This window comes from Lepidochelys kempii, chromosome 3 (genome assembly GCF_965140265.1).
Source record: "Lepidochelys kempii isolate rLepKem1 chromosome 3, rLepKem1.hap2, whole genome shotgun sequence".
NCBI classification, from domain to species: domain Eukaryota; kingdom Metazoa; phylum Chordata; order Testudines; family Cheloniidae; genus Lepidochelys; species Lepidochelys kempii.
The window spans coordinates 135,283,363-135,309,738 of record NC_133258.1 but is presented as its reverse complement, the minus strand read 5'-3'; the positions used below and the strand labels follow the sequence as shown (position 1 = coordinate 135,309,738).

At 42.1% G+C, this 26,376-nt stretch overlaps 1 protein-coding gene across 5 annotated transcripts in view; it reads right to left on the bottom strand.

Moving 5' to 3' along the window:
* MTR (5-methyltetrahydrofolate-homocysteine methyltransferase) overlaps window positions 1–26,376 on the bottom strand; it is a 77,760-nt gene that overhangs the window by 18,934 nt on the left and 32,450 nt on the right. For 3 of the 5 annotated variants that reach the window (XM_073338202.1, XM_073338206.1, XM_073338205.1), the window contains 13 exons: window positions 25,769–25,848; window positions 23,718–23,830; window positions 19,698–19,838; window positions 18,671–18,856; window positions 17,607–17,786; window positions 14,629–14,745; window positions 14,392–14,532; window positions 10,023–10,112; window positions 7,934–8,086; window positions 7,172–7,279; window positions 4,171–4,271; window positions 2,408–2,475; window positions 259–379 (listed from right to left, as the gene is read on the bottom strand). In XM_073338202.1, the coding sequence (XP_073194303.1) occupies window positions 259–379; window positions 2,408–2,475; window positions 4,171–4,271; window positions 7,172–7,279; window positions 7,934–8,086; window positions 10,023–10,112; window positions 14,392–14,532; window positions 14,629–14,745; window positions 17,607–17,786; window positions 18,671–18,856; window positions 19,698–19,838; window positions 23,718–23,830; window positions 25,769–25,848 (1,599 nt within the window). The remainder of the gene's footprint in view (window positions 1–258; window positions 380–2,407; window positions 2,476–4,170; window positions 4,272–7,171; window positions 7,280–7,933; window positions 8,087–10,022; window positions 10,113–14,391; window positions 14,533–14,628; window positions 14,746–17,606; window positions 17,787–18,670; window positions 18,857–19,697; window positions 19,839–23,717; window positions 23,831–25,768; window positions 25,849–26,376) is intronic. The other 2 variants (XM_073338204.1, XM_073338203.1) reach the window with 2 other exon arrangements.

The window sequence follows — 26,376 nt, the reverse complement described above, 5'->3', positions numbered from 1 at the left end:
TCATGATACGATTAAAGTTAAGTACACTCAGAAGTGCTTTGCTGGATCAGAGCCAAATTGCTCAGCTCCTTCCATGAAGGTGTTGTGAGGGTGGGGATCTGGTCCATGGTGGTAAAAGAGTTTTGGGTTCCTCGAGATGAAAATTATAACAGCAGCAGTACATGGCGGAGAGAAGAGTTACCCTTCTATGTATTGTTAAAAAAAAAAAATCTTATATTTGATGGTATTTTAAAAATATCCTCAAAATATCTTTCTTACTTAGATGTAGTTGCTCCTCCAATCAACAAAGGAATCTTGATCTCTAATCTCTCCATTTCCTTGGCAACAAAAATCATTTCATCCAAAGAAGGTGTGATCAGACCAGACAGGCCAATTATATCTATTACAGATTAAACAAAAATGGGTTAAAAAAAATTTACTTAGGAAAGTAGTATTGCACAATACGAAGTTTAGCTACAGATGAAAAATTTTAAAATCAGCTTTGTGCTTCAGACACCAAAGAGAGAAAGTGTACTGTAAAAACACAGCAGTTATTAATAAAAGATAGTATTTCAGAAGCACTGGGTGGTAGTTTTGACCTAACTGGAAGATACAAAATTTTCAGAAGAGGCAAATGATTTTGATTGCCCAACTTTAGACATATTGGGCCTCGTTCTCAGAGTATTGAGTATACGCAGCTCCCATTGACTCCAGATGGAGTTGGGAGGTGCCCACCAGTGGCATCTCCCAACCACCTTGAGACCTAAGGTATCTCAAGTTAGGCATTCAAGATGGAAGAACCAGATGGCAGAAACCACTTCAAATTTTGGTCAAAGTACCACAGTCTCAAAATTTAAATAAGGCTGTGATGGGGTGTATACCGCACACACACACTGAAAGAGTTACTGTGGGCCTGAGAGGCCTGGCTGTAGCTGGAGTGTGGAACAGGCTCAGTTAAAGATGAGTCCCAGCTGAGAGGTTATAGTTTAAAGGCAGAGCATCTGGAGCAGAAAGGCACTGCAGGGAGGAGAGGCAGGAACTCTGCAGTCACTTTCTGGGACTAGAGCAGTTGTGAGGAGAGAGACCAAAGTGAGATTTGGCCCTGGGATCCTCCATTAAGTAGAAAAGTCTGTCAAGAGGCCAGGAGACACATGGAGCAGCCACCAGGGTGAAGCACGCTCCAGTGGTGAGCTCTGATAAAAGTGCAGAACCTATACTTCCAAGGAGAAAGTCTGGAAAGTGCTCAGCTGAGGAACAAAACAGAGCACCAGAGAGGGATGAACGAACAAGCTCAAAGGCGGCAGAAGTGGGCTTTTCTTTTGTACTTTTACTTTGGAATTTGATTGGGAGATTCCAGGGGAGAGTCCTGCAAATCCCTGGCCCTTAGAGAAGAGTGTGAGAATAAGGCCTCAATAAAAGGCTATGGTTGGAAGAAGCCCAGAGAGGGAGCAGGGTTGGATTTGAATAGACAGACCTTGTCTGTTCGCTACAGGACCCTGGGCTGGAACCCAGAGGAGTGAGAGGGCCTAGGTTCCCTTACCAGCCACTGGAGAAGGTGGAGTGAAGCCCCTGAGAGAAAGATGTGAGGACCAGAGGGCCCAGAGTTAGGGCTGAGGACCTGATACAAGGTTTTGGACTTTGGTTTGCTGCACTTCTTGTTACCATGGAAGAGGTGGACTTAAATCATGACCTGGGCAGAGGGCTGAGTTCCAGGAAAAGAGAGCACCACCAGGCCAAAGTGATTGTTGGCCGGGAGCTTTAGAGGTGACAGAACCTGCTACACCATGCCTAGCCATGAGAGGACACACTAGTGGTGAGTGCGCCCTTTCAAAAAGGCATAAGGAGTTGGATTACTATACACACAGCCCTTGGGGACCCTCATCTACCATACTGGTGCTTTCAAACCCCCATCTGTATTCCTGCATAGTTCACATCCTCCAAGCCACAACACATAATTTGAGAGCAACTGGGACTTGGTCCAGACAAGTAGTTCTTTATTGTCCTAGAAAGATGAATTCTGGTTTTAACATGCACTGGTTTACAAGTTCAGAATGGTTCTAGAGGCCAAGAGTTCTATTCCTAACTCTTTTTCTGACTTGTGACATATTGGAGAAATCACTTAACCTCTCCAAGCCTCAGTTTATCCATCTGTGCAATGGGTATAATAGGATTTACCATTTCACATAGGTATTATTTTGCCAAGTGTTTTGAAATTCCTGGATAAAAGGTGTCAAGTAAATACCAGATACAAGTAGCAACAACAATAAAAAAAGAATAAGTACTTAAATTCTTACTTATCTATGGTAAAATCTTTACACTGCCATGCTATTCATAAGTTTCTCAAACTTTAGAAGTATGCCTCATCAGCAATATAATTCAAATGTGTTTAAAATCAAACAGCTGAAAAGTACAAATGAAATCTCTGTACCTGCTTTGTTTTCAATAGCAGCTCTCAATATCTTATCACACGGAGTCATGACTCCTAAATCGATAACTCTGTAAAAAGAAATGTAATGGTACAAGACTTCCTAAAGTTAACAAAAACAGAGCATTTCTGAATGAAGATCAAAACACTTCATTATAAACCACTGGTCCAGTACTGCAGCATTGTATTATAGAGGAAGACCACAGAAATCTGAAGGCAAAGGTGGTGGGGGGGAAGGGGGAGGTGGTCCCTTTTTGCAGGTTTATTATTCTGGAAATACTGGTGACCCTGGAGGACTTTCAGCTCCTGAACGGATTTCAGAGGATAAAGTATTGGGGAGAGGAGAGGACTGAGAAATTGCACAGTCCGACTTTTTTTTAAAAAATTTCCACATTATTTTTATTTATGTAATAAACAGGGATGGAGGGGGAAGAGATGTGAACAAACTAAACACAAATAATATGGAAAGCAGTGCTGTTTTCACATAACAATTTTGGTGGCAAACAAATGTATTTTAAACTATGATTTTGACAGTATTTAACTTCACTCATTCTTCCATTTTTTTTGTTCAAATTTGTTGAACTTTTGTTCAAACACTAATGTAGTGAAGGCTTTTAAAAAGTAGTAAGCAATAAGTTACTGATGGTAAAACATTACGGTGGTAAATTTTAAGTGTGAAGAGAGGAACAGAATAAACAAATACAAAAAACTAACATCAGGGCTCAAAAAATCCACTTGCTTTGGGCAATTGAGGCAACCTGTACCATAAACTTACGTAGAACTTATGTTTTCCTTTACAAGAAAATTAACTTTCTATTCCTTATGACTGTGTAAATAACTTTCCAAACACACTTACAGTAAACCAATACAGTGTCACCTTTCTGAATCTGCACAGGTAACTCAAGTGCCTCTGTTACTGCTCATAACTGTGCAAAGCAGCAGTAGAGCAAGGCTGACAAGCCTCTGGTCAGTTCCACAAGCTGCTATTCACAACCATGTGGGCAGCAGGAAAAGCAACAAGAATCATGTCAGTTCCATGCTGCTTTGGCAGACAAGGAGTTATTCATGGGGAAAAGAAGCCAAACAAAGGGGGAGGGAGGAGCCAAGTATCCAAGTACTCTGCTTGCTGCTGACCTCCACACCCCTTGCAACAGCTAGGATGTTCTGCATAAGGGACAAAAAAAAAAAAAAAAAGGAAGTTTAATCTTCTTTCCAGTAGCTAGAAAAGGGAAGAATTTTAGATTTATAAGATGCCTATTAGCCAGAGGCTGATATGAAATACAGGTCCCTGCCCCAAGCAGTATCCTGGGACAGTACCCTGTCTGAAATCCTCGCTTTTCCTTCTTCCCAGCAACTGATAGCAGGAAGCTGGGTCATGTGGGTACTTCCCCTGGATTTTGATGGTGGGGCCTCAGTGCTAGGTGAGCCTCTCAGTTTAAATTTTAAAAAAAAAGAAATTATCAACCTTCTCAAAGACCTTCAAGTTTCAAGGGCTTGTGGCTGTGAAGAAAAAGTTGAAAAAAAGGACCTTAAAGGTTCAAAAGCAAATGGCACATAAAAGTAACCCGTTTATTTTTCTTCTAAAACCTTGTGGGTTTAAGTCAGTTTCCTGGTTCTTTTTGTTGCTGTTTTTAACTCATAGGACTAGCAATCCTGCCCCTTGCTTTTTGCCCTATTCTAGTTTCTTCTGACAACAATTTTTATTATAATTTAGAAGAGAATATTATACTGTAAAGAAAACAGGGACAAACAGCTAAGCTCATTACCTGAAATTGTTGCAGCCTAGTACCACTCCCACGATATTCTTGCCAATATCATGTACGTCTCCTTTTACAGTAGCTAGCACTATTGTGCCATGGTAAGGGTCCTGCAAGATGAACAAACATCTCAGTATTTATAACTGTGAGGAAGGCTCAATTTGTTTGTACCGCACCCAGCATAATGGGGTCTTAGTCCACGAGTGGGGTTCCTAGTGCTACTGCAACACAAATCAATATTAAATGACAATTATTAACTGAAAAGTAACTGATTTCTGAGACCGATTTAACTGGTAAAACTGTTTTAGAGCTGAACCCTATTTTGTTCAGGGTTACACAGACTTGAACTTGTGTAGTACCGCTGCTCTAAAATATAACAATTGCACTAATATTCTAGTTTAATTAGATAAAATATTTAGAACGGAGAACGACTGCTCAGAACCAAGTGCACGTTTGTGCCTCGAGGATAATTTTGATCTATTTGAATGTTGTACTGAAAGGGAAGTGAATTATGGATGGAAAGGAATTGAGGAGTAAAGTTTCACACACACCAAAAGAGTTCGAATCTTCTACAACTCAGTAATAACGGGCCAGACTCTCTAGTCCAACCTGGCTATTTTATATGACTCAAGCTGCACAAATTGGCCAGATTCGGGACATCAATGGCCAGCAGAGAATTCCCCTTAAAGATCAGAACCTACCAAGGGTGTAAACCTAGACGAGGGAGCTTCAGCGCCAGATGCACCCCCAATGCTGGCACAGAGGGCACTGCCAGTGATGTGGCAAAAGTAGAGTCCCCTATAGTGATTCTCCCTCAAGAACCGTATGTCAGTGGCATACCTTAGAGCAGTCCATAGGATGCTATAATTCCATGTCTGGACTGGTGCAGGACAGGGAGCAGTCATAGGCTCCATGATGGCTCCCCGCTTCCCTGCATCAAGCAGAGCCCAGGCAGAGGGGAGAATATTGCATATTAAAATACAACTAGAAATATACATTTTGAGTATCTTCTCTCCTATACGGATCCAGGAACAGTCACCAGATCTCCTCCTTGGAGCCTCCGGTGCCTTTTCTGGGCTTGCTAGAACACTTTCCATTATGCATCTCCATAAATCTCAGCGTGCCTACTAATGAAGTGTTCTTTCAGCAATCACTGCTGCTCTCACTAATAAGTCTTTTTGTGAAGTGCTTGCATCTCTGATCATCTACAAATCCTTAGCTCCTCAAGGATATTGCTGTTTACTAAAATGGCTAATCTCTTAACAGTACTTCTCTCTTTTAGGAGAGAGGGCATTTGAGAACACCACACCTAATGATGGTTCACTAGGAAACATCTTAGAGGAACTACAGTGATGAATTTTGCGGAGCGTTTTCTGTTGGAATACATAAAAATAAATTTAAAAATCTATTTAATCAAGTGAGTGGCGGGGGAAAACTATATGAAAGTATGATGACCTAGTAACCACTATAGACTTAGCCAGTGATGAAAGCTCTAAGGAAATAAAGACATTAAGGGGAAAGGAAGAAATAAAATCTATACTAGACAAGTACTTTATTTTAGATGTACTCTATTTAAACATGGTCATTTTGATTGCTGCAAATGAGGTGGAGTGCTCCAGTAATGGCTACGGACCCAAATTACTCTTTTTATTCTGCTACTGGCTGTGGTTGCAGACCTTTTGTCCTCTCAGTGACTGAAATGGTCCTGGAAGGAACCATGAAAAAGTGAAGTCTGTCAAGTGTGCAAACGTGCTTTCAGATGGAGGCTGCAAGGCATTCTCCTCCTGCTCAACAGCTATCTCCAGGAGCAGTATTTCCAGGGGAAGACTCTATAGCTCTCACCGAGCAGACGCTGCAGGAGGGACTGCTCAGTCTTGCTCATTTTTCTCCCACCTTCCCCATCAGAGCAGCAGTCTTACATTGAGCAGGAGCTGACTCTTTCTTAAAATCCCTCAAACTCTGTTAGCTTCCCTCTTTGGTGACACAGAGTTCACCAAATGCCACAGAGGTCACAAAGCTCACACGGGGCCCAGTCCAGATTCTTATTGGCACTGGATCAGATACAGACAGTCACCCTAAGGAGGAATACTAGGGTGCACACAACTTAAAATAGACAGGAGTTGGTTCGGAACAGAGAGCAGCAGAAGCAAAGAATATGTTGCTGCTGCGAATGGAAGGGAAGGGAAAAAAAGTCTGCAAAATCATTCTCCAGCAGGAGAGAGAAAAATCCATGAGAGATGGCTAAGGGAGGAGAAAGAGAAAAAAAGACATGCTCTCTCTCTCCCGTTAAATTATACGGAATTTTTTTCTATTAAAGTCCTTCTTTCCAGCATTTAAAAAAAAAAAAAATGTTTAACCATTATTTCATGAAAGGCATAACCATGTAAAGAATGGATAGCAAATGGAAAATAAATTCTATATCAAGAGGCCTTGATGTCCGCAGCACAAAACTATAAATCCATTGAAAAGTATTCATCTAAGGAAAAGCCCAAGAAAACTTACAAATTTTAGGTTTACCATTTCTCTGGATTTCTCCTGATTTTTTAAAATTCTTTTACATTATGCTGCTGCAGAAGTTTCCATTTGCCACAACATCTGCTGCTGACAAACCGCAGAAAGCAGATCTTGCTGCAGAATTTGGATCTGACATCGCATCCAGGCCCCCGATAATTGGCAAAGCCATATGGGATTTGTCATTTTCAGTTTACCAGCGTTATTTCACAAATTCTGAAGTTCAAACTAAAAACATATACGACATTTCAGACCCAACCACAGAAGTTCTGGTGTTTGGCTTCAGGTCACAGCCATGCGGAGCCTGAGCGTGCCACGTGATTTGGACTCCTAGCCCTAATTCGTACAAGATCCACTTGGAACCACGCCTAAGTTCACACACTGAGGTGTGCCTGGCCTAGATTTCAGGTTTTTAAAACAAACAATTCATATAGATCTATAGCCCAGCTTCAGTGAAAGATAGTTTTACAGAGTTACAGCACAAGAGAGCACAACTTACCTCTTCTTCAATGCTGACGGATTTAGCTCTCTTTTCCTCTCTTTCCTTTTCCATGAAGGGAATGAGGTGGCCAACTGCCTTCTTCATAACTCGAGCAGACTTTATCACCTGAATTGACAAATGGAGGAAAGGAGTGTCAGACACAGAGAAACTACAGCCCTTCAACAGCCTGTTTTTCTAACCAGTCACAGAAAACCTGCAAACCAAAATACACATTTGCAAACACAGATCCCACTCTTGCGGTGAGCTCCATGCTGTCCAACTACTGCTCCATGCAAAGCCCCACTGAGTGCCTGGAGCTCACTGTAGGAGCAGGGCTGTGTGGCCCAATCCTGACAAGTGCTTAGTAACCACCAAACATAAATAGCTCAATGTGAGTTGAAGGAGCTCACCTCTTTTCAGGATCAGGCCCTTAAGTAAAATCCACTAAAGATGAAATTACAATGCAATGGTCAAAGAGGTGCCCACCAAGCAGCATGGAAAAGAGATGGGGAATTGAAAAGAAAGGGAAGGAAACAAAACAGAAAACCCAACAAAACCCCACCTACAAAGAAGGGTCATGTGCAATGAAAGAACAAAAAACATCATCATCTTAATAGCTACATCTACTTTTTTAGCATTTAAACATTCCACTTCCTTTGGAAAGGGAAGCTGGATAGAACCACTTATGGACACTGATTATAAGCAACAACTGGATAGATAATAGAGAGGCTAGGCTAAACTTGTGGAAATACAAGAGACAGGGATTATTCTAGTCTTTACCTGAGGCAGAAACATCTTTCCAGCACCAAAAAGATCACCAACAACTTTCATGCCATTCATCAGGGGCCCTTCAATTATGTTCAGAGTTCTGGGATATTTTTCATAGTTTAATCTTGCCTCTTCTGTGTCCTCAATGACGAATTTTTCAATGCCCTGAAAAAAAATTTACAAAATTTATATATATAAATAAAATAAAAATCCACACATATATACACACACACTCTGTGCGTGTATATGTGTGTGTGTGTGTGTGTGTGTGTTCGCTCGTGTCGGTGTTCTCCCCATAATTTTCAGAGTCCTTTTAAAAAAAATCACAAAATCAAAAATTGATCAACTTTAGACTGCTTATCTTCAAGAATGCATCATAACTATCTTTCAATTACTTTTTCTTGGACAGCCTTGCTCTCATTAAAATATGCATAAGATACGCCTGAGGGAATTCTGTGCCAAACTTAAAAGTTCTGTGCCAAAAAAATTAAAAATTATGCACACAATATTTTAAAATTCTATAAAATTCTGCAAATTGTATTTGTCAATAAATAAATGTGGCTCCAGCAGGCAGTGGGGAGCAAAGGCCACTGACTACGTTGAGGTGGGAGATCACCCTGAAGCCTGCACCTCCCCCAGTACAGACACAAAGCAGTGAGGCTGCACCTGACCCTGACTCAGTGCAAGGGCTGGCCCTGCCCCTCTGCGCCAGTTATGGGCAGGGAGGCTCAATCCAGCAGAATCCAAGTGTGGTGGGGCTTGGAGTGTGGGAATCCAGGTGTTTCCTGAGACAGAGACGTTTCAGTCCCAGAGACGTTTCTGCGTGGGGCAATATGTGGGAAAGTGGCTCAGTGGGAGATCTGGATATATAGGGGCTCGTGCAGGGGGTGCAGGGGCAATGAGACTCTACGGGGAGGGGGACAGTGGCACGTAAACCCGTCTGTCCCCCCCATGATTCACCTCTGTTTGGAGGGGGGCAATCTTCGGTGCCCCCCCCCGCCCAAAACCCTGCACCCAGGGTCATTCCCCCACCTCCCCACCCCACCCACCCACCCCCGGCTTCCCTACAGTTTTCTGCAGGGAAGCACAGGAATTCTGCAGGGTGGGGATGCATTTTCTGTGGGTGTGCAGTCACACAGAATCCCCCCAGAAGTAATAAGAACATAAGAATTGCCATACTGGATCAGATCAATGGTCCATCTAGACCAGTATTCTGTCTTCTGATAGTGGCCAGTGCCAGATGCTTCAGTGGGAATGAACAGGGCAATTTATAGAGTGATCCATCCCCTGTCATTCAGTCCCAGTTTCTGGCTCTCCAAGGTTTAGGGACACCCAGAGCATGGGGTGGCATCGCTAACCTACTTGGCTAATAGCTACTAATAGACCTATTCTCCATGAACTTATTTAATTTTTTTTAACCCAGTTATACTTTTGACATTCACAACATACCCAAGCAATGAGTTCCACAGATTGACTGTGCACTGAATGAAATACTTCCTTGTATAGGTTTTAAATCTGCTGCCTATTAAATTTATTGGGTGACCCCTAGATTGTGTTATGTGAAGGGGTAAATAACACTTCCTTATTCACTTTCTCTATGCAATTCACTATTCTTTATTTTGTATGCAATTAGTAAACTGTCTACAACAAGCATCTATCCAAACACTGACTAATCATGAAGTTACATAATTATATTTTGTGCTAACTCCCAACATAAACAAATCTTTTTAAAGAGTTTCAATGGAAACCAGTTTATGATTACATGAACGCTGCTCTTCATCGCATTTGCATCCCAAACATACCAGCATCTTTTTAAACGGAAAGTGAAATGGAGTAGAAACAGAACATTAGAAGTGAAGCTGACCAGTCAATTCCCATTCACCTAGTTGAGTAAATTGCAAGTGAAAGAGTCTAAGCAGTGAAAACTAAACATGATTATTTGTTTGAAATTACTTGTGTTATTAGTAACATAGGCAAGAAAGATTATGAATTTTAAGCCAACAGTGGCCTTCTTAAGGACTATATCTTGGTAACAGCAGGTGGGCCACAGGTATGATATCTGCATACTTTGACTACGTAAAGTAACTTTATATAAATTCACCTTGACAAGTGAGTATTCCAGCCTTTCCTCCACGGTGCTATCCCGCCATTCATCAGTCTGTACCATTTTCTTTCCTCCTTGGGCATGAGTCTAAAATGGATTGAGAGAGAATTGGAGTCAGTGGGAATTTGACTGGGTACAGGACACAGTCATAACCTCAGAATCTGGTCTTTTATTTTTCTAGGAATCAGAATTTAAAACTTCACACACATCCCACACTAAACGTTTTTAGGCCTTTGAAAGTAGTATTGTTTATACAAGTACACAAAGCACTATGCGTCTGATGCTCTACTGATAAATAAAACTGACACCCTCTGAAAAGCATGTTGTAATGAAGATGTAGACACAAAAAAAAGACTTTAACACTACCACCACTAATAAGACATGCTGAAAGTACTCAACTTTAGGTTTCTACTTCGGAATGTAATTTAAATGGATCCCAGGCCAGCCCACTGCACAATTCATTTTAAAATCCTAAATAATTAATTTGGCATTAGTTCAGTTCTGCTGGAGTAGAGTTTATGTTACGCCACATTCCGGATTACTTTTGAATTAAAAGACATCCAGAACTATTTCATGCTGGGAAGTTTCATCAGTACAAAATAGCCAACATACACTTTCTTTCTCTCATTTCAGGCTTTAGTCCCATAGCAGGATTTGTTCTTAAATACACAAATATCCACCAGAAAGGTACATGGTTGAGGAAACAGAAGATCATTACATCCATCAGTGCATTTGGTTCAAGTCAGTTTGCTTTCTGCAAACTGTTCCCATGGTGCATTTTGAAAGAGAAAAATTGCCCTAAACACTCCCACATTTCATTGACTTCTGATTGTCTCATCCCATTGCTTTGGATGTTTATTATCAGCCTTTTAAAGGTAGGACCATGTATTTGTATTGAGCTCAACTGACTTTAAAGTTTCTGCAGAGCTACCAAGCCTTACACCACTTTATTCTCTTCTCCCATAAACCTTCTGATCTTGTTCTACCCTCTTCATGAAATGGCCCTCAACCCTTTTGGATGATCCACAGAGGAAACTAGATTGGATCTCATCTATAGAAAGAATAAAGTCAGCTGGAGCCAAAGTGTTCTCCTTAATGCCTTGTCTACACCAGAAACTTGGAAGCATTTTTCTGCCCCAGTGTTACCTACAGTGGTAGCTGTAATGTACACAGCAAGCAGGTGTTCTCTCTGTGTCAACTTCCCCTGCAGATAGCACAGTAGCTGGGTCAAAAACAGAGATAACTGAGAGGCCAGATGAGGATGGCACATTTATATGGATATAAAGGTGCTTGAGGGAAGCGAGACTCCAATTTGCAGAGGGATGAAACAGAGAAGAGAACGTTTAAATAACCAGTGGCCAGTGTAAGTCAGAGTAAGAGGAGAATAGAAAATCACATGTTGCTGTAAATGAGATCCAGGATACAGGCAACAATGATTATAGATTGGTGAAGGCTATGGGAGTCAAGCACAGAGAGGATGAGTACATCATGGAGGCCATCACTCACCCTGAAATCCCCAGTACAGAGAAACTTGGCAGAAGAGACATTAACAAGAAGTCAAATAAAAGAGGGAGGCAGGGTGGATAAGATTTTTGAAAGGGAAGTGGTAAACTAGAGAGAGTTTAAACAGTAGAAGGAGAAATGGGGTTGGATGGATGAAAAAGGAGAAAAAAAGTAATAATCTTGTGCTGGGCCTCTGGCCATGCATTTCAGTAATGGGATCAATTTTACTCACAATTATGTAGCATGTAATTAATGTATAGAATTTGCTGCTGCGCGGGGGGGGGGGGGGGGAGCCCACACTATGAATGGATTTTTACAGTAGGATAATTCTGGACACAAAGGATGGAAAACCATCTTCACTAAGGATGGAAACACTCCCATTGACTTCAATGGAGCCAAGATTTCACCCTAAGAATATTGCAGCTATGCAAGAGATGAATGAATCTCATGTTTCAGGTGCAACCTGATCCCGCAGGGGAGGTGGGACTGACAAAGAGGAAATCTCCACCCCCCCTACACACCCCCAGTGTGCAGCACTGGACGACTGGCAAGGTGCATTGCTACAGGCAGGGGAGGTGGAGGGAGGCTGCCTCACTCTGAAGCGCTGTTGGAGGCAGGATACCAAAGATGGACTTAGTCTGATCTGGTGTTGCAGTTTCCATGCTCACTGCATGTTAGCACTGTAAGGATTTCTACAGTTGACATGAAGGAATAAAGAAAATATGTAGGCTTACAGGGTGCAGCATCCAGTAACAGTTAAATACTCTCTGCAGAGCAGAAATCAAAGCAATTACACATGCCACACCAAATCAGTGAAACACACATATGAAATACATTTTTGAAGGGTGAAATTCATTCCAATGCACAGGGCCTGCACAAGGCCTTATATACCACTGAAGACTCAGGGAAGGGCTTTAGTGGTATAGTACACACAGTCCTGCATGGTTCCCCTGCATAAGACTGATCTCACCCAAAAGCTTTACTGAAGCACAATACAAAGCTCTAAGAAAGTGCCATACAAAACCCCCAAGCCAAAGTTCCTATCTCCAGTGCAGGCCACATTTCAAAGCTGTCAGTTGTGGATTTTCTACAGATCCCCTACTGGAATTTTATGTTAAATTTTCATTCAGGTTTTAGGGATGTGCTGAATAGATAAATTCTCTCTTTTTGGTAAAGAGCATGGGACTGTTCCAACTTCTGCAATAAAAACATCTACCCTGAGAACTGGGTAGAGAGTCCAATATCTGATACAGTAACAATTCACATACTGAGACTGTATTTTTCCATGCTCTTAAGATTTACCAGAAGAAAGAGCTCATCTGCTTTACCCAACCATGTTACTGCTTTTCACGCTCTATTTGCATTCAAAGTCTGCCTCTTGCAGAAACACTTACGTGGTCCCTCTTGAGGGCTGTTGAATAGGATTGACTGGGCTATTAATTCCCTTTAACATTAAGGGACACCACCATAAATTAAGACATTTAGCCTACTGGACAGAGATATTTCTGGTTTAAAATAATCCCCTTTGGTTCTTCCACCACCACCACTTCGGGCCAAATTTACAAAAGGTATTTAGATGTCTAACTCACGTAGGTGCTTAGTGAGATTTTCCAAAGCATCTATTTGAATTTTTAGGTTCCAGAATATCTTTGTTAACCTGGCTTTTAAACTATTTTATTTTTCACACCCTTTGGCTCTTCTATTTCACTGTAATGCTCTAGTTGTTTTTTTATTCCTCCCTGCAACTGCAGATACCATAAATATCCACAGTTTACCATCACATCCAGGAAAGAACTTGTAAATCAACTGGTATTAAAAGAATAAAAGCATTGTACAAAACAACCTTAGTAATAGTATTAAGTCTTACATAAAGTGTGTGCTATGAGGACGAGGGATGACATGGATAGAAAAAAGTTTTCCTGTTATTTATTTTAAATTTACTGCCCTTGTTATTATACAGGCATGGACATAGTTGTGTCCTACAGGCCAAACACAATCCATGCATTTCAATAACACATCCTATAGTCCCCCTCATCTTTAATAAGGGGTGTGGCCTGCAGTCATTCGAAATAGCTCTTCAGTCTGGTTTACGATTATTCTACAATGTGCCTAGTAACTTACTTGGAAATCCACAGGAGGGTTGACACCAGTTTCAATGGGACCAGAATTTCACTTTAAGTCTATAGGGTTGTTAATCTGGCACCTTTCATATTCCTTTAGATAGGTACTTACATGGTCCCTATCACCAGTCTCTCACAAATGCATCGATTAACATAACACCCCTGTGGGGTCGGATAGTTTTAGCTGCCTTTTACAGATGGGGAGATGAGAAAGAGAGGGAGATTAAATGACGTGTCCAAGAACACACAGGAACTCTGGCACAGCTGGCACCTGAATGCAAATCTGAGTCCCACTAGAATGCCTTTACCACCGGATCACCTTTCAGGCACACACAAAATGCTCTCTGTCCTCCAAAAAGACATGTAGGGGCTGGAGTTGCAAAAGAAAGAGCCCTCTTCACTTCCTGGGATGATCCCAGCCCCTAGCGCAATATGAAATTCTGCTCCAGAGGCAAAACAGTCTCAACAGAAGGTACGTTTGCCACATGCTCTCCTTAGGAGTCAGAAGGACTCTGATTTGGTAGGCACCTTCAGGGCATGATGTAAGCGTATTCAATTTGGTTCAGTTTTTTTCCCCATTTGCTTTTAATAACGGAGCTGCTTACACCAACTGGGCACCTTCTACTACTCCCTGTCAGAGGCTACATAAATGTGTGTTTTAATCTTACCTGGTGTGTCAGCACTTAGATGCAACAGCCTAGGTTCTGTAAAAAGGTTAACAATGACATAACACTGAAAGTTACCTGGGCATAATGTAAAAGCTTCTCTGTTGCATCTGGGTCTTTATTCCAAATCAGATTCTCACACAGCTGTAGAAGTTCCTTGTGAATATCATCATACACTGGAAGATTCCCTGCATTCACTATCCCCATGTCCATGCCGTACTGAGAGTACAGAAAAAAGATCATCAGCAATATCCATAAAACCTCACACCACATATCTGTGGAGCACAAATAATGTACTCGGAAAGCACATCATACCTTAATTGCATGATACAGGAAAACTCCGTGCATTGCTTCTCGAATGGCTTCCATCCCCCGGAAGGAGAAGGACAGATTGGAAAGGCCTCCACTTATTTTAGCTCCTGGCAGTGTTTCCTAGCAACAGGATCAAAATATCAGCATGGTCAAACTTTACAGAAATGATTCCTAAAGAGGTGTTGGAGAGGATCTAATGATCCACAAAGAACTTGTTCCAGGTCTGTGCGGTGTTGGCAAGTCATATGATGATAGCGCCTCCCTTCCTCTCCTTGGTTCCAACTGCTTCTACAGTTATCCAGGCTCTTCCTTGCAGAGAAGAACTTGAATATCTGTAGAAGAAGCTGGAAACAGAAAAAGGAAGAACCAACCTAGCAATACATAAGCAACTTGTGTGGTTCCCAAAGGGATGACGGGCTATCATGAATGGGATCATGACTGGGAGGGGTGTTCCACATAATAGTAAACAGGAGGGGAGCTGCTCTCTCAAGATGTGTTCCACACTATGAAAGTCTGACAACTTCTGCTTTCTACAACAACTAACATGTTCACTTTTCCTTAAACTGAGCAAAGAAACCAGGAAGAAAAGGGATCCAACATAGTAACAACTCATAGATTATCTTTCTCAACAAAAACTGTAAATTAATTATCTGTCATCCAATATTAACTAGATCCTGTTTGTTAGATTTTTTTATTAAGAAGAAGGGCTGTCACTGCATTTTTTAGTCAAAACTCACAGAGCAGCCAGGGTAAATTTAGTAAAAGTCACAAGGTGAGGGTAAATGGAGCGTAAAGTCACAGGAGCACTATTTAAAGTGGGTGGAGTCCTGCCCCCAGAGGGTAAGACGTTGCAGAACAAGCCCACCCCACACTCACCCGGCAGTGGTGGCTCCTATCCTGCGGGGCTGGTCCAGCTCTGCCCTCTGGTCTGTTGGCTCTCGTCATAGCATGCAAGCAGGGCCTGTTTCCTACAATGCCCCCACTCCAGCCCTAGCACCACCAGATCGCTTGCCCCAAACTGGGTTGTGGCTGGAAAAGTGGCCATACCATGGCCCAGGTTCCCTGCTACTCCTGCCCTAGAAAATCCCAGACACACAGAAAAATCCTGTCCACAATAAAAAGTAATAGACAACTAGGTGTGGGGGCGGGGGGAACCCACAGTATCAATGACACTTACCACCATGACAAACCTGCAGCCCTATTAATAAGGCCCAAGGTCTAGGGCCAAAAGTAGCTGCAAAGCTGAAGGTTTGCAGCAGGGAGGCTAAAAGCAGCAGACATCCTGTGCAGGAGGATTCTGCCTCCTCTGCTCATTGCAGAGAAATCTCTGTGGGAGGCTTCCACAGTTTACTAGAGGAGAAGGAGGAAGATAGTGACATGGCCAGTGGATCTGTGAATAGACTGCTTTGCGGAGGTACGGTGAGTCACATCCATACTACTCCTCAACAAGCCCTACTAGCAATCAACACCTGACTGTAGTGAATGCAATGGAGATCTCTTCCCACTCTACCTCAGAGAACTCCTCTGTAGTTCCCTGAAATCAGAACTTTGATGTTTATGGGATTAGCACTTAGGACAAAAAGTTAATGGGTCAAATAGCATTTTGGGGGCAATTACCATGCATCTCTGATACGGATGAATTCATTAATTCCTTAAAACTGAGAAACTCTCAGACTAAGGCCAGAAGGGACCAGCATGATCATCTAGTCTGACCTCCTGCACATTGCAGGCCACAGAACCTCATCCACGCACTCCTGCAATAGACCCCTAACCTCTGACTGAGTTACTGAAGACCTCAAATCATAATTTAAAGACTTCAAAATACAAAGAATCCACAATTTTTTCTAGTTTAAACCTGCAAGTCACCCATCGCCCAGAACACGCACATCTGTTGATTGCCAACACTTCCAAGGTTATCCCTGGTTTTGGAATTATTTTGTGATTGTTAAATATCTGGGTCAGGTTTTGGGCAACTGTGGTTCTGAACAGCTCAGACTATGGGAGTGTAGAAATAAAGGACCCTCCAAATCATTGTCTTCCCAAAGGGAATCAATCATTGCCCTGCTACTTACATACCCAGCATCTGCCTGCCTTCTCTCAGCAGGCCTGTGTCCCCACTTCATACACACACACACTTAACTTGAATTGTGTTTTTTAGGGAGCAGCTGACAGCCCTCTTCTGGAAAGGTGGACAACTAATCCACCTCTACATCCTGTAACAACCAGACCTGGAAGAGCTCCTCCATTCTCAGTGCTTCCGCTGCCAAAAGTGCCTTAACACGCAACGCTAGAGTCATGCCACAGGAATACCCTGGGCTAGCTTGGAATCCAAAAATCTCATCTGGTGACTGGAAAGGCTTTCTGAGTTCAACTGATCCTGGACAGAGATAGGACAGGGTGTTGCCTGCTCATCTCCCAGAAAATATCTTAAATAGAATCTGTTTGCAAGGGCTGGCAACAAATAGAACCCATCACATTGCCCCCTCAAATATAACGGTAGAATGGGTGACATGCCTTTATACAAGTGATGCCCTTTATTTCTGGGTGTCCCAACAGGTGTACTGTGACTAAACAAAAAGTAAAGAAAGTCTTACATTAGAGCATAGACAAAAACCTGACCTAATCCAGCCACAATAATTGAACTTAATTAAACAAGTCAGCTTTCACATGTCTTGAGAGGGGCCTTTTGGCCAGTGCGCTGACATTTTATGAATGTTACTTCATTTCATTAATACCAATATATTTATGGTACAGTTTATGGACTGAGCTAAATTGGAAGCACTACATAATGTATAATGTTTCCTATTGGAAGCATAGCAGTGTTGAGAAACTACTGCAGTTCACAGGAGTAGTCCACTATTATTAATTTAAGAAGTAAATTATTGTGAAGCACTGGGGATTTTTTAAGTAGATCTGCATGAAGTTATAATAAAAAAACAAAAAACAAACAAAAAAACAGCAACAGCCAAAAAACCCCTCACTTTTATGGTTTTAGCTGCACTGATGAAGTTAATTGCATACAGGTTATGTTCTTCCATTCCAGTCCCTATGGTCAGAATATTGGGGTCAAAAATTATATCGTTTGGATTGAAGCCCACTTTCTTCACAAGGAGGTGGTAAGCTCTGGTGCACACTGCAATTTTAGTTTCCGTTTCTGTGGCCTGGAAAAATAAAAGAAGGGGTATGAAAAGAAAGCATTTCTGCTGTGTAACACAAGAGACAGGATGGAACCAAAGCTCCAGAGCTAAGTTGGCAGGTCTCTCATGAATCAGAGTTACCAATTCGAACACCATGAACTTGGGAAAAGATGAGATTTTGAGTTTATAAAGTCCAAGTTTAGGCATGTTCAGAGCTGAGGGGTCTTGGTTTAGTCCATTAGAGAAAGGAAGTAGGTTAGATTGAGAGAGACACTCCACAGTTCCGGTATGGGCCCCATTTCCAGCATTGCAGCAAAACTTAAGACAGCTCTGGCAAGAACAAAACTAATTCACAAATAGATCTGAGCTTAGTTCTCTCTCTGATCCATATGCCAATCAGTTTCTGAACTAGAAACCTGAAGTGGAAAAGAACTATAGAATTTAAACAGAAATTTTATCTCTGCTATAAAATTCCTGTCTACCCCACTGCCACAATCGTCATTTAGTACAGATGGCATAGCCTTGTGGCACACCAATACCGCTGCTACTACTGGCAGACCTTGGCCTCTTATGATGGGGCCCGGGGCTGCTCTATATGGCTCAGGTCTGATTCTGTCACTCTCAGTCTTATAGGAATGGTATATTCAATTCAATCAATCCCGTTGTTTCAAATAGCACCATATCCATGTGGGTAGTCTATCTCAACACAATCAGGCCAACAGGTCAAAAATGTCTCTAGATTGGGTGGGCGGGGGACGAAGAAAGTGTTACTAAGATTGTATAGGCCTCTAATCGTATTTGACCCTAACTACACCGGCACTTTACCACCTCTTCCTCCTCCTATGGGAATAGGGTGCCGGTCATCTCAAAAAGTGAAATCTGTCACATAATAAGAAAGTGACACTCACTTGACCCACTTCATCAAAAGCCATGACCACCACAGCTGCCCCATACAACTTAATCCTTCTTGCTTTTTCCAGGAAATCATCTTCACCTTCTTTCAGGCTGATGCTGTTCACAATGCATTTCCCTTGGCAACACTTCAAGCCAGCTTCAATCACAGAGAAATTTGAAGAATCGATGCATAACGGCACCTGTATCCAGCAGAAAGATAAAGAGGGGACGTGCAAATTAGCAGCAAATTTTCCCTGAGAACCATCCACCAACTTAAACAAAAGGCTGGAAAAGCAAACACAAAATTCATCAGGTTTTCAAGCCTGCTTAAGGATAGGAATAAAAAACAGGAGAAATCTACCAACAAAATAGCACCCAGAATACTTGCTTTCAGTGCAAATCTCAATGCAACTCTAAATACAGAGCTGCTATGGTGCCTCCATAACATGCACATTATACAGAGATCTCTCTCTTCCCTGCTCTCCTCCCCTGCTTATCTTCCAGCATGCAAGTATTGGTTTTTAGAAAGCCAAATTCCTTGGCATCAGCAGGTTTCAGTATCATGTGGGAGAACCTTCCTATATCTACAGTGAACTCTGGACCCTTGTTCTGCAGACAGATGAGATTTACGTATGAGAACACTGCTAAGCACAGCACTCTACTGCTAGTTTATATTGTGCATAGTGGTTTTAAAAAGGACTTGATATTCTGCTCTGCCAACCAAAGGAAAAATGCAGCATGCCTTTGAGTTGGCAATAAAAGACAATGCAGCTCAGAAGGAGTGTGCTTAAAATCTGTGTTTCTGTGGGAGGCCATTCTGCTGCACGCCACTTAGCACATGTGACACTATTCTAAAGGGAAGGAAAGAACCCAAAATTCTGTTGCCTGTGGCTTTCCCATCACAAAACTAGTGCAGGATAACTGAATGCACACACTTCCTGTTTACTAAACATGACAGTCTGTATCAACATTTTACCAAAATATGATTCACATATCAACAGAAATCTGATTGAATGTGCTGTGGGATGAATCAAGTACAACCTTAGCAATGTCAGGTTCTGAAGCAATGAAGTTACAAAATCTGGCCATAGCACTTGGCCCATCCAGCATTCCATCATCCATATTGATATCCAAAATCTGGGCTCCCATCTCAACTTGGGCCTTGGCTACACTCAGAGCTTCCTATGGAGAGATTTAAAATGAATAAGCGGAACAAATGAGTTAGTCATGATGGAGACATTATTTCACTTTCCCAAACAAAGCTCTCTGAATTCACCCTATGTTGTAGATTATCAAAATGAGAGCGTCTCCTTCTCTGATTAGTTTTATAAAGGTTCCTTTGTCGACATAAGTAGGTGTCCTCCCACATATCCTTGGAGCTTCAATCAGTGTGTTGTAAAAGGTCATGAGGCTCTAACTCTTGGATCTTTGAGAAGCCCAGCTGTCCGAAGTCTCAGAGGTTAATTGCTCTCACGGGTGAGGGATGTAGCTGAGCTAAGCTACACCGGCAGACTTTGTATAAAAAGTCACTTGCTAGGCAAACCTGAGAGCCACAAACAGAGGCATTTCAGAGGCAGTTAAGAGTGGGAGTGAGAAAGGCTTTCCTTCCAACTCTACATGCAATATTAAGGAGGCCAGACATGGAAGAGTGGTGGAGGTGTGGCCACATGCTCTTTTCTGCCTGAAGCCAAAAGAGATTTCCTGTGCATTAAATGCAAGTTGGTGACTGCGCTGGAAGAAAAGATTTGCAGTTTGGTGGGGCAAGTTGAAATGCTCCTGGGAATCGGAGAAGGTGAGCAGTTCCTAGATAGCCAGGTTTGGGAAAGAAGAATGGATCAAAGAAGAATAGAACTGGCCACCAAAGAATTGGAGAGAAAGTCAGTGAGGAGTCCTGGCAGTTCATAACCACCAGAGGCAAGAGCTCAGTGGCATTCCACATTGCTGGAGATAGATGAGAATAGGCAGCCTGTGGCCACCAGAGAAAAGAGGACCAGAAGAAATTCCACACAAGCTTAAGTTTCATATGAATACCAGGTCCTCCATTTGGAAACTGTGGAAGATACCTCTCAAGATCCAGCAAGTGGAAGCGTACTCCGTTTAGGAAGGAACAAATCAGTTGCACACACACAAAATGGGAAATGACTGCCTAGGAAGGAGTACTGCAGAAAGGGATCTGGGGGTCATAGTGGACTACAAGCTAAATATGAGTCAACAGTGTAATGCTGTCACAAAAAAAGAGAACATCATTCTGGGATGTATTAGCAGGAGTGTTGTAAGCAAGACACGAGAAGTTAATTCTTCCATTCTACTCTGCGCTGATTAGGCCTAAACTCAAGTACTGTGTCCAGTTCTGGGCGCCACATTTCAGGAAAGATGGGGACAAATTGGAGAGAGTCCAAAGAGCAACAAAAATGATTAAAGGTCTAGAAAACATGACCTATGAGAGAAGATTGAAAAAATTGGGTTTGCTTAGTCTGGAAAAGAGAAGACTGACAGGGGACTTAACAGTTTTCAAGTACTTAAAAGGTTATTGCAAGGAGGAGGGTGAAAAATTGTTGTTCTTATCCTCTGAGGATAGGACAAGAAGCAATGGGCTTAAATTGCAACAAGAGAGGTTTAGGTTGGACATTAGGAAAAACTTCCTAACTGCCAGGGTGGTTAAGCACTGGAATAAATTGCCTAGGGAGGTTGTGGAATCGCCATCATTGGAGATTTTTAAGAGCAGGTCAGGAAAAGTTTAGATAATACTTAGTCCTGCCATGAGTGCAGGGGACTGGGCTAGATGACCTCCCAAGGTCCCTTCCAATCCTATGATTCTATGACACAAAAATTTGGGGAGTGGTAAATAATGAAAAATACAGGTCACAGATTCAGTGCAATTTGGATCACTTGGTAAACTGGACGCAAGCAAGCAATATACATTTCAACACAGCTAAATGTAAATGTATACATCTGGGAACAAAGAACGTAGGTCATACTTACAGGATGAGAGACTATCCTAAGAAGCAGGGAAACTGAAAAAGATTTTGGGGAGAGTGGATAATCAGCTGAGCATGAGCTGTCAGTGTGATCAGCTGTGGCCAAAAGAGCTAATGTAATCCGGGGATGCAAAAAACAGGAGAATCTCAAGGAGTAGAGAGGTTGTTTTACCTCTATACTTGGCATGAGTGTGAATGCTGCTAGAATGCTGTGTCCTGCTCTGGCGTCCACAGTTCAAGAAGGATGTTGATAAACTGGAGAATGTTCAGAGGAGAGCCACAAGAATTAAAGGAATAGAAAACATGACTTATAGTGACAGACTCAGAGCTCAATCTATTTATCTGAACAAAAAGAGAAGGTTAAGGGGTGACTTGATTACAGTGTAAGTATGTAGATGGGGAACAAATACATAATAATGGGCTCTTCAATCTAGCAGAGAAAGGTCTAACCAATCCAATGGCTAGAAGTTGGAGCTAGACAAATTCAGACCGGAAATAAGGCTTAAATTTTAACTATCAGAACAATTTAGAGTCATGATGGATTCTCCATCACTGACAATTTTTAAACCAAGATTGGATATTTTTCTAAAAGAGAGATTCTCTAGGCATTATTTTGGGGAAGTTCTATGACCTGTGTTATACAGGAGGTCAGACTAGATGATCACGATGGTCCCTTCTGGCCTGGGAATCTATGAATATACCTACCCAGAAATCATTAGTACTGCAAAGCTGTTGTCATTTGGTCTGCAAAAATGTGATGATTTAGTCACAATGGCCTATTAGTGCCTTCAATTTTAAACACAGTTAGCAATGGGTTTTACTGAAAACTTTACATGGTCACAATCAATTTTAATTGCAAATGATTACTGGAAAATAGCCTCCTGGAATGGACTACAGTAAGGACCTGTAAGTCACAAACTAAAATCTTCTTAGCCTCTTACGGTAGATCTACACAGCAAAGAAAAACCCGCAGCTGGTCTGTGCCAGCTGGCTCGGGCTCACGGGGCTCAGGCTGAGAGGATGTTTCTTTGCTGTGTAGACTTCTGGGCTCGGGCTGGAGCCTGGTCACTAGAACACTTCAGGGTGGGAGGGTCCCAGAGCTCAGACTCCAGCCCAAGCCCAGAAGCCTACACAGCAATGAAACAGCTCCACAGTCTGAGCCCCACAAGCTCGAGCAGGCCAGCCGTGTAGACATACCGTATGTACTTCATTATTGGAGGCTGTTCTCTTGTTTATTAAGCTGCAAAACAATGTGTGTGTTAGGAGGAGAATATTAGAGTCCTTCTTCCGTTATTTGAATGCTTATGTCTGTTTGCTTTGTTTTTGTCACTTGATTGATCTGGGGGGCAGAGAACCAAACCACCTTTCTATTGCTTGCAGCCCCAACAAACTGTGGTTCAGTTTTCCTCATCTCATGCCAGACTCAGCTGCTACATTTTAGGAGGTCTCACTCCAACCAAAGCTCTTATCTCAATGGTATGAAATAGAACAACTTACTTTGGGGGCAAATCTTCAGGTGGTATAAAGTACCATACTGCCATTTGCCTCAATGGAGCTATGACATTTACACCAGCTGAGGATCTGCCATTCTGTCTTTTCATTTTGAGCTGGCACTGTTCTAAGTTGTAGTGACCAACTTTTCTTGGGCACCTTTCCTATAAACCGCCCCATCCCGCCCCTTCTGCTCCCCCTCCCCCTTTCAATCTCTAGCTCCAGACTGCTGAAGATACAGCACAAATCAATAAATATTTATTTTCTTTCTATTTTCTCCCTGGCTATATAGCTAGTATTAAAGGAGAAACAGCTCTTTCAATAACACTAGCTAACAAAGAACTTGGCAAAACCCTAACTGTGGATTCATCAACAGCTATTATGCTCAGCCAGGAACCTAAGTAAGGAAGAGCAATGAGAAAAAACCAGGAAAACTAAAGAGGAGATTTTACCTTCCTATAGCTGGCGTGGGAGGAGGGCTATATGTAGACCTAATAAGTAACTAGTAATACAATGCAATGGAAAAATACTGTAACCATATAATTGTTTAGAAAAAGTAGTGTTAGAAGCCTAACTTAAATGGGATGCTCACTTCATAGTTGCCTGCCATGATGAGCTTAGCAAACTTCTTTGATCCTGCCACATTGCAACGTTCACCAATGTTAACGAAGTTGGTGTATGGGCCAATCCTGAAGGGCTCAAGACCTTAAAGAGACATTTTAGAAAAAATTTGTAAAAATGCAGAGAAAAAATGGAAACATTGTAGAGAATAAGCAATTTATTGTCAGTCCAAGAGATAAGACCAGGTTTATCTGTGGGAATGTGGATCCCTCAATTTATCAAGCTGAAACTGGAAATACATCATTTCGTCCGCAAAATTGTCATGGCAATGGACAAAATCTTTTTCAACAGCAAAATTTTTAATTGCAGGCTCTAGCAGCTGTATCTCCTTTACAAAGGGTCAGAAAATACTGGTGTAGGTGGGCCATCACACGAGTATGCTGATAGGAGACAGCCTCTAGAAGAAAGAAACTCTACACAGCCACACCCTCAGGTATCTCTAGCATCCTGATCTTGTAGTTCTTCTGGGCACATCCCTCCCCATCAACACCAATGGGGCTTTGCATGTGGAATGGCTGCAAGGTTGGTCCTTAGAACTTTGTAGTTGCACTATACACCATACGTAATAAACCAGCCCTAGCTGTAATTTTCAAACTTAGGTGCCTAACTTTAGGCACCTGAGTAACTGGCTTGAGTTTCAGAGACAGCGATCAAATGCAGCTTACATGGAAACATGTCAATGGAACCAGAAGGTGCTCAACACCTCTGAAAATTAAGCTACTAACTGTATCCAAGCTTGAAAACACTATCCCAATTTATGAGCACCACAAGTTAAAATAATGATAAATGGCATATAATATTAATTCCTCAAGAAGATTAATTAATAATGCTGAAGACAGGGCTTATTTCCAAACATGCAAATACCTTCATGTGACTTCATACTGTGACATTAAATCCTTCTGCTACCACTTTGGAAATGTGCCCAACAAGGATGATGAGTAACTTACTAACTGACTCTTAAGGGCAATGGCTAATTTGTCTAATTAAAAATTTCCCAATTCATTAAAAAAATATTTAGAAGCTTTTGTCCGCAAATACTGTATATTGGCCTTACAGCTGGATTTAAGAAATATATCAAACAAGGTTCCCATTACACAGGAAACATAAGGTGGTATGGCCCTTTAAGAGTCTGCTCTCTGTCTGTGACTAATTAGCTACATCCCAAGATATGGGTCTGAACCCAGAGATCAGGCAGTATCCTGCAGGTCTTTGATAAAAGGACAAGCAGCAGCAGCTCAGTTGAGAGTAAGACCTACAGGGACCAGTTAGGCTCCTCCTGCAGACCCTAAGCCAAGACCCAATTTGTTTAATGTATGCTGAATTGCTTTGGTTTGGAGAAATCAAACCCAACCCTGAAGAGACAGGACTGAAATCTTGCTACTGTTGCGAATGTTATATGGTCCCCTGGCTAGAGAGCCGGCCCAGAGGCTTATAGAGGGTTTTGGCTAGCTGGTGTGTATAGAGGCAAACTGGGTTCAAAACCCACATTCTAGATTCAGATTTACCATGGGTTAATTCCATCCGCACCAGTCAAGCGGTGTTACAAACCTGAACCAGCAGCATGATACAGTAACGGGGCATTTCCCTAGGATCAGGAGACCTGGCTTCTATTCCTGGCTCTGCCACTCACCTCCCACATGACCTGCAGCACATCAGCTCACCTCTCTGTGTCTAAATTTCTCCATTTGCACAAGGGGATAAGCATACTTATCCTTTTGTGCGAAGTGCTTTGAGATCCATTGGTGAAAAATACATAGGCTATTATTAAACAAGACTGAGGCCAGTGTAGGTCGGGTCTAAGAGACATTTCTACTGATTATGAAGTTGATAGTTTCACTAATTATTTAGCTGTAACTCGAGATGGGCCCAAGCTGTGAACTTTGGATCTGCATACACAACTTTCAGAAGCCAGTGTATTTGGCTATGGAGTTGGGATCGCACCCATCCTTTCTGGTCTCTAGAGAGCAGTAACTCAGTACATGTCACAAGATGAAAGTCTCAAGCTGTTATGCTCTCTCTTACCTGACAGCAGCATATATCCTTCTGAAACGAAGGAGGGGGGAATGCGAGGTTTACATGTTTTTACTGCTTCAGCAATCTCCCTGAATAACAGAAGGAGGCAAGAAAAAGCTCCGGAGTTAAGAATATAATTTAATTAAAATCAAAATCCTCTGTGTAATATTCAAATGAAATGTACTAGAAAGAGACACCCCTCTCCTCTGTAATTCAGCCCTGCCAAAGGGTAACACATTTCATTTTGTGCAGCCAAAAGCAAAAATAAATGTTCTTCAGAAATATGTTATATCCAAATTGTAGTAAGTGTATGGAGCTAAAGACTTCTATCAGATACAAAATGGAAGATCACCACCCCCTCATTTACTTATGGGTAAGGCTACGCTTATGTCATGGAGGTCACCAAATCAGTGACTTCCACAGACCTCCATGACATTTTCTGCTTCAGCCCCTGGGGCCAAGGGACTAGAGCTGGCAGCCAGCGGGTCCCCGGCACGGTTACATCAATGGGCAACAGACTCCTCAGGTGGCTCTCCTCAGGATTCTGGCAACAGCCTCGCAGGGGGAGAGGGGGAACTCCACAGCTCCCAGCCACCATGGTGGCAGAAGAAACCATG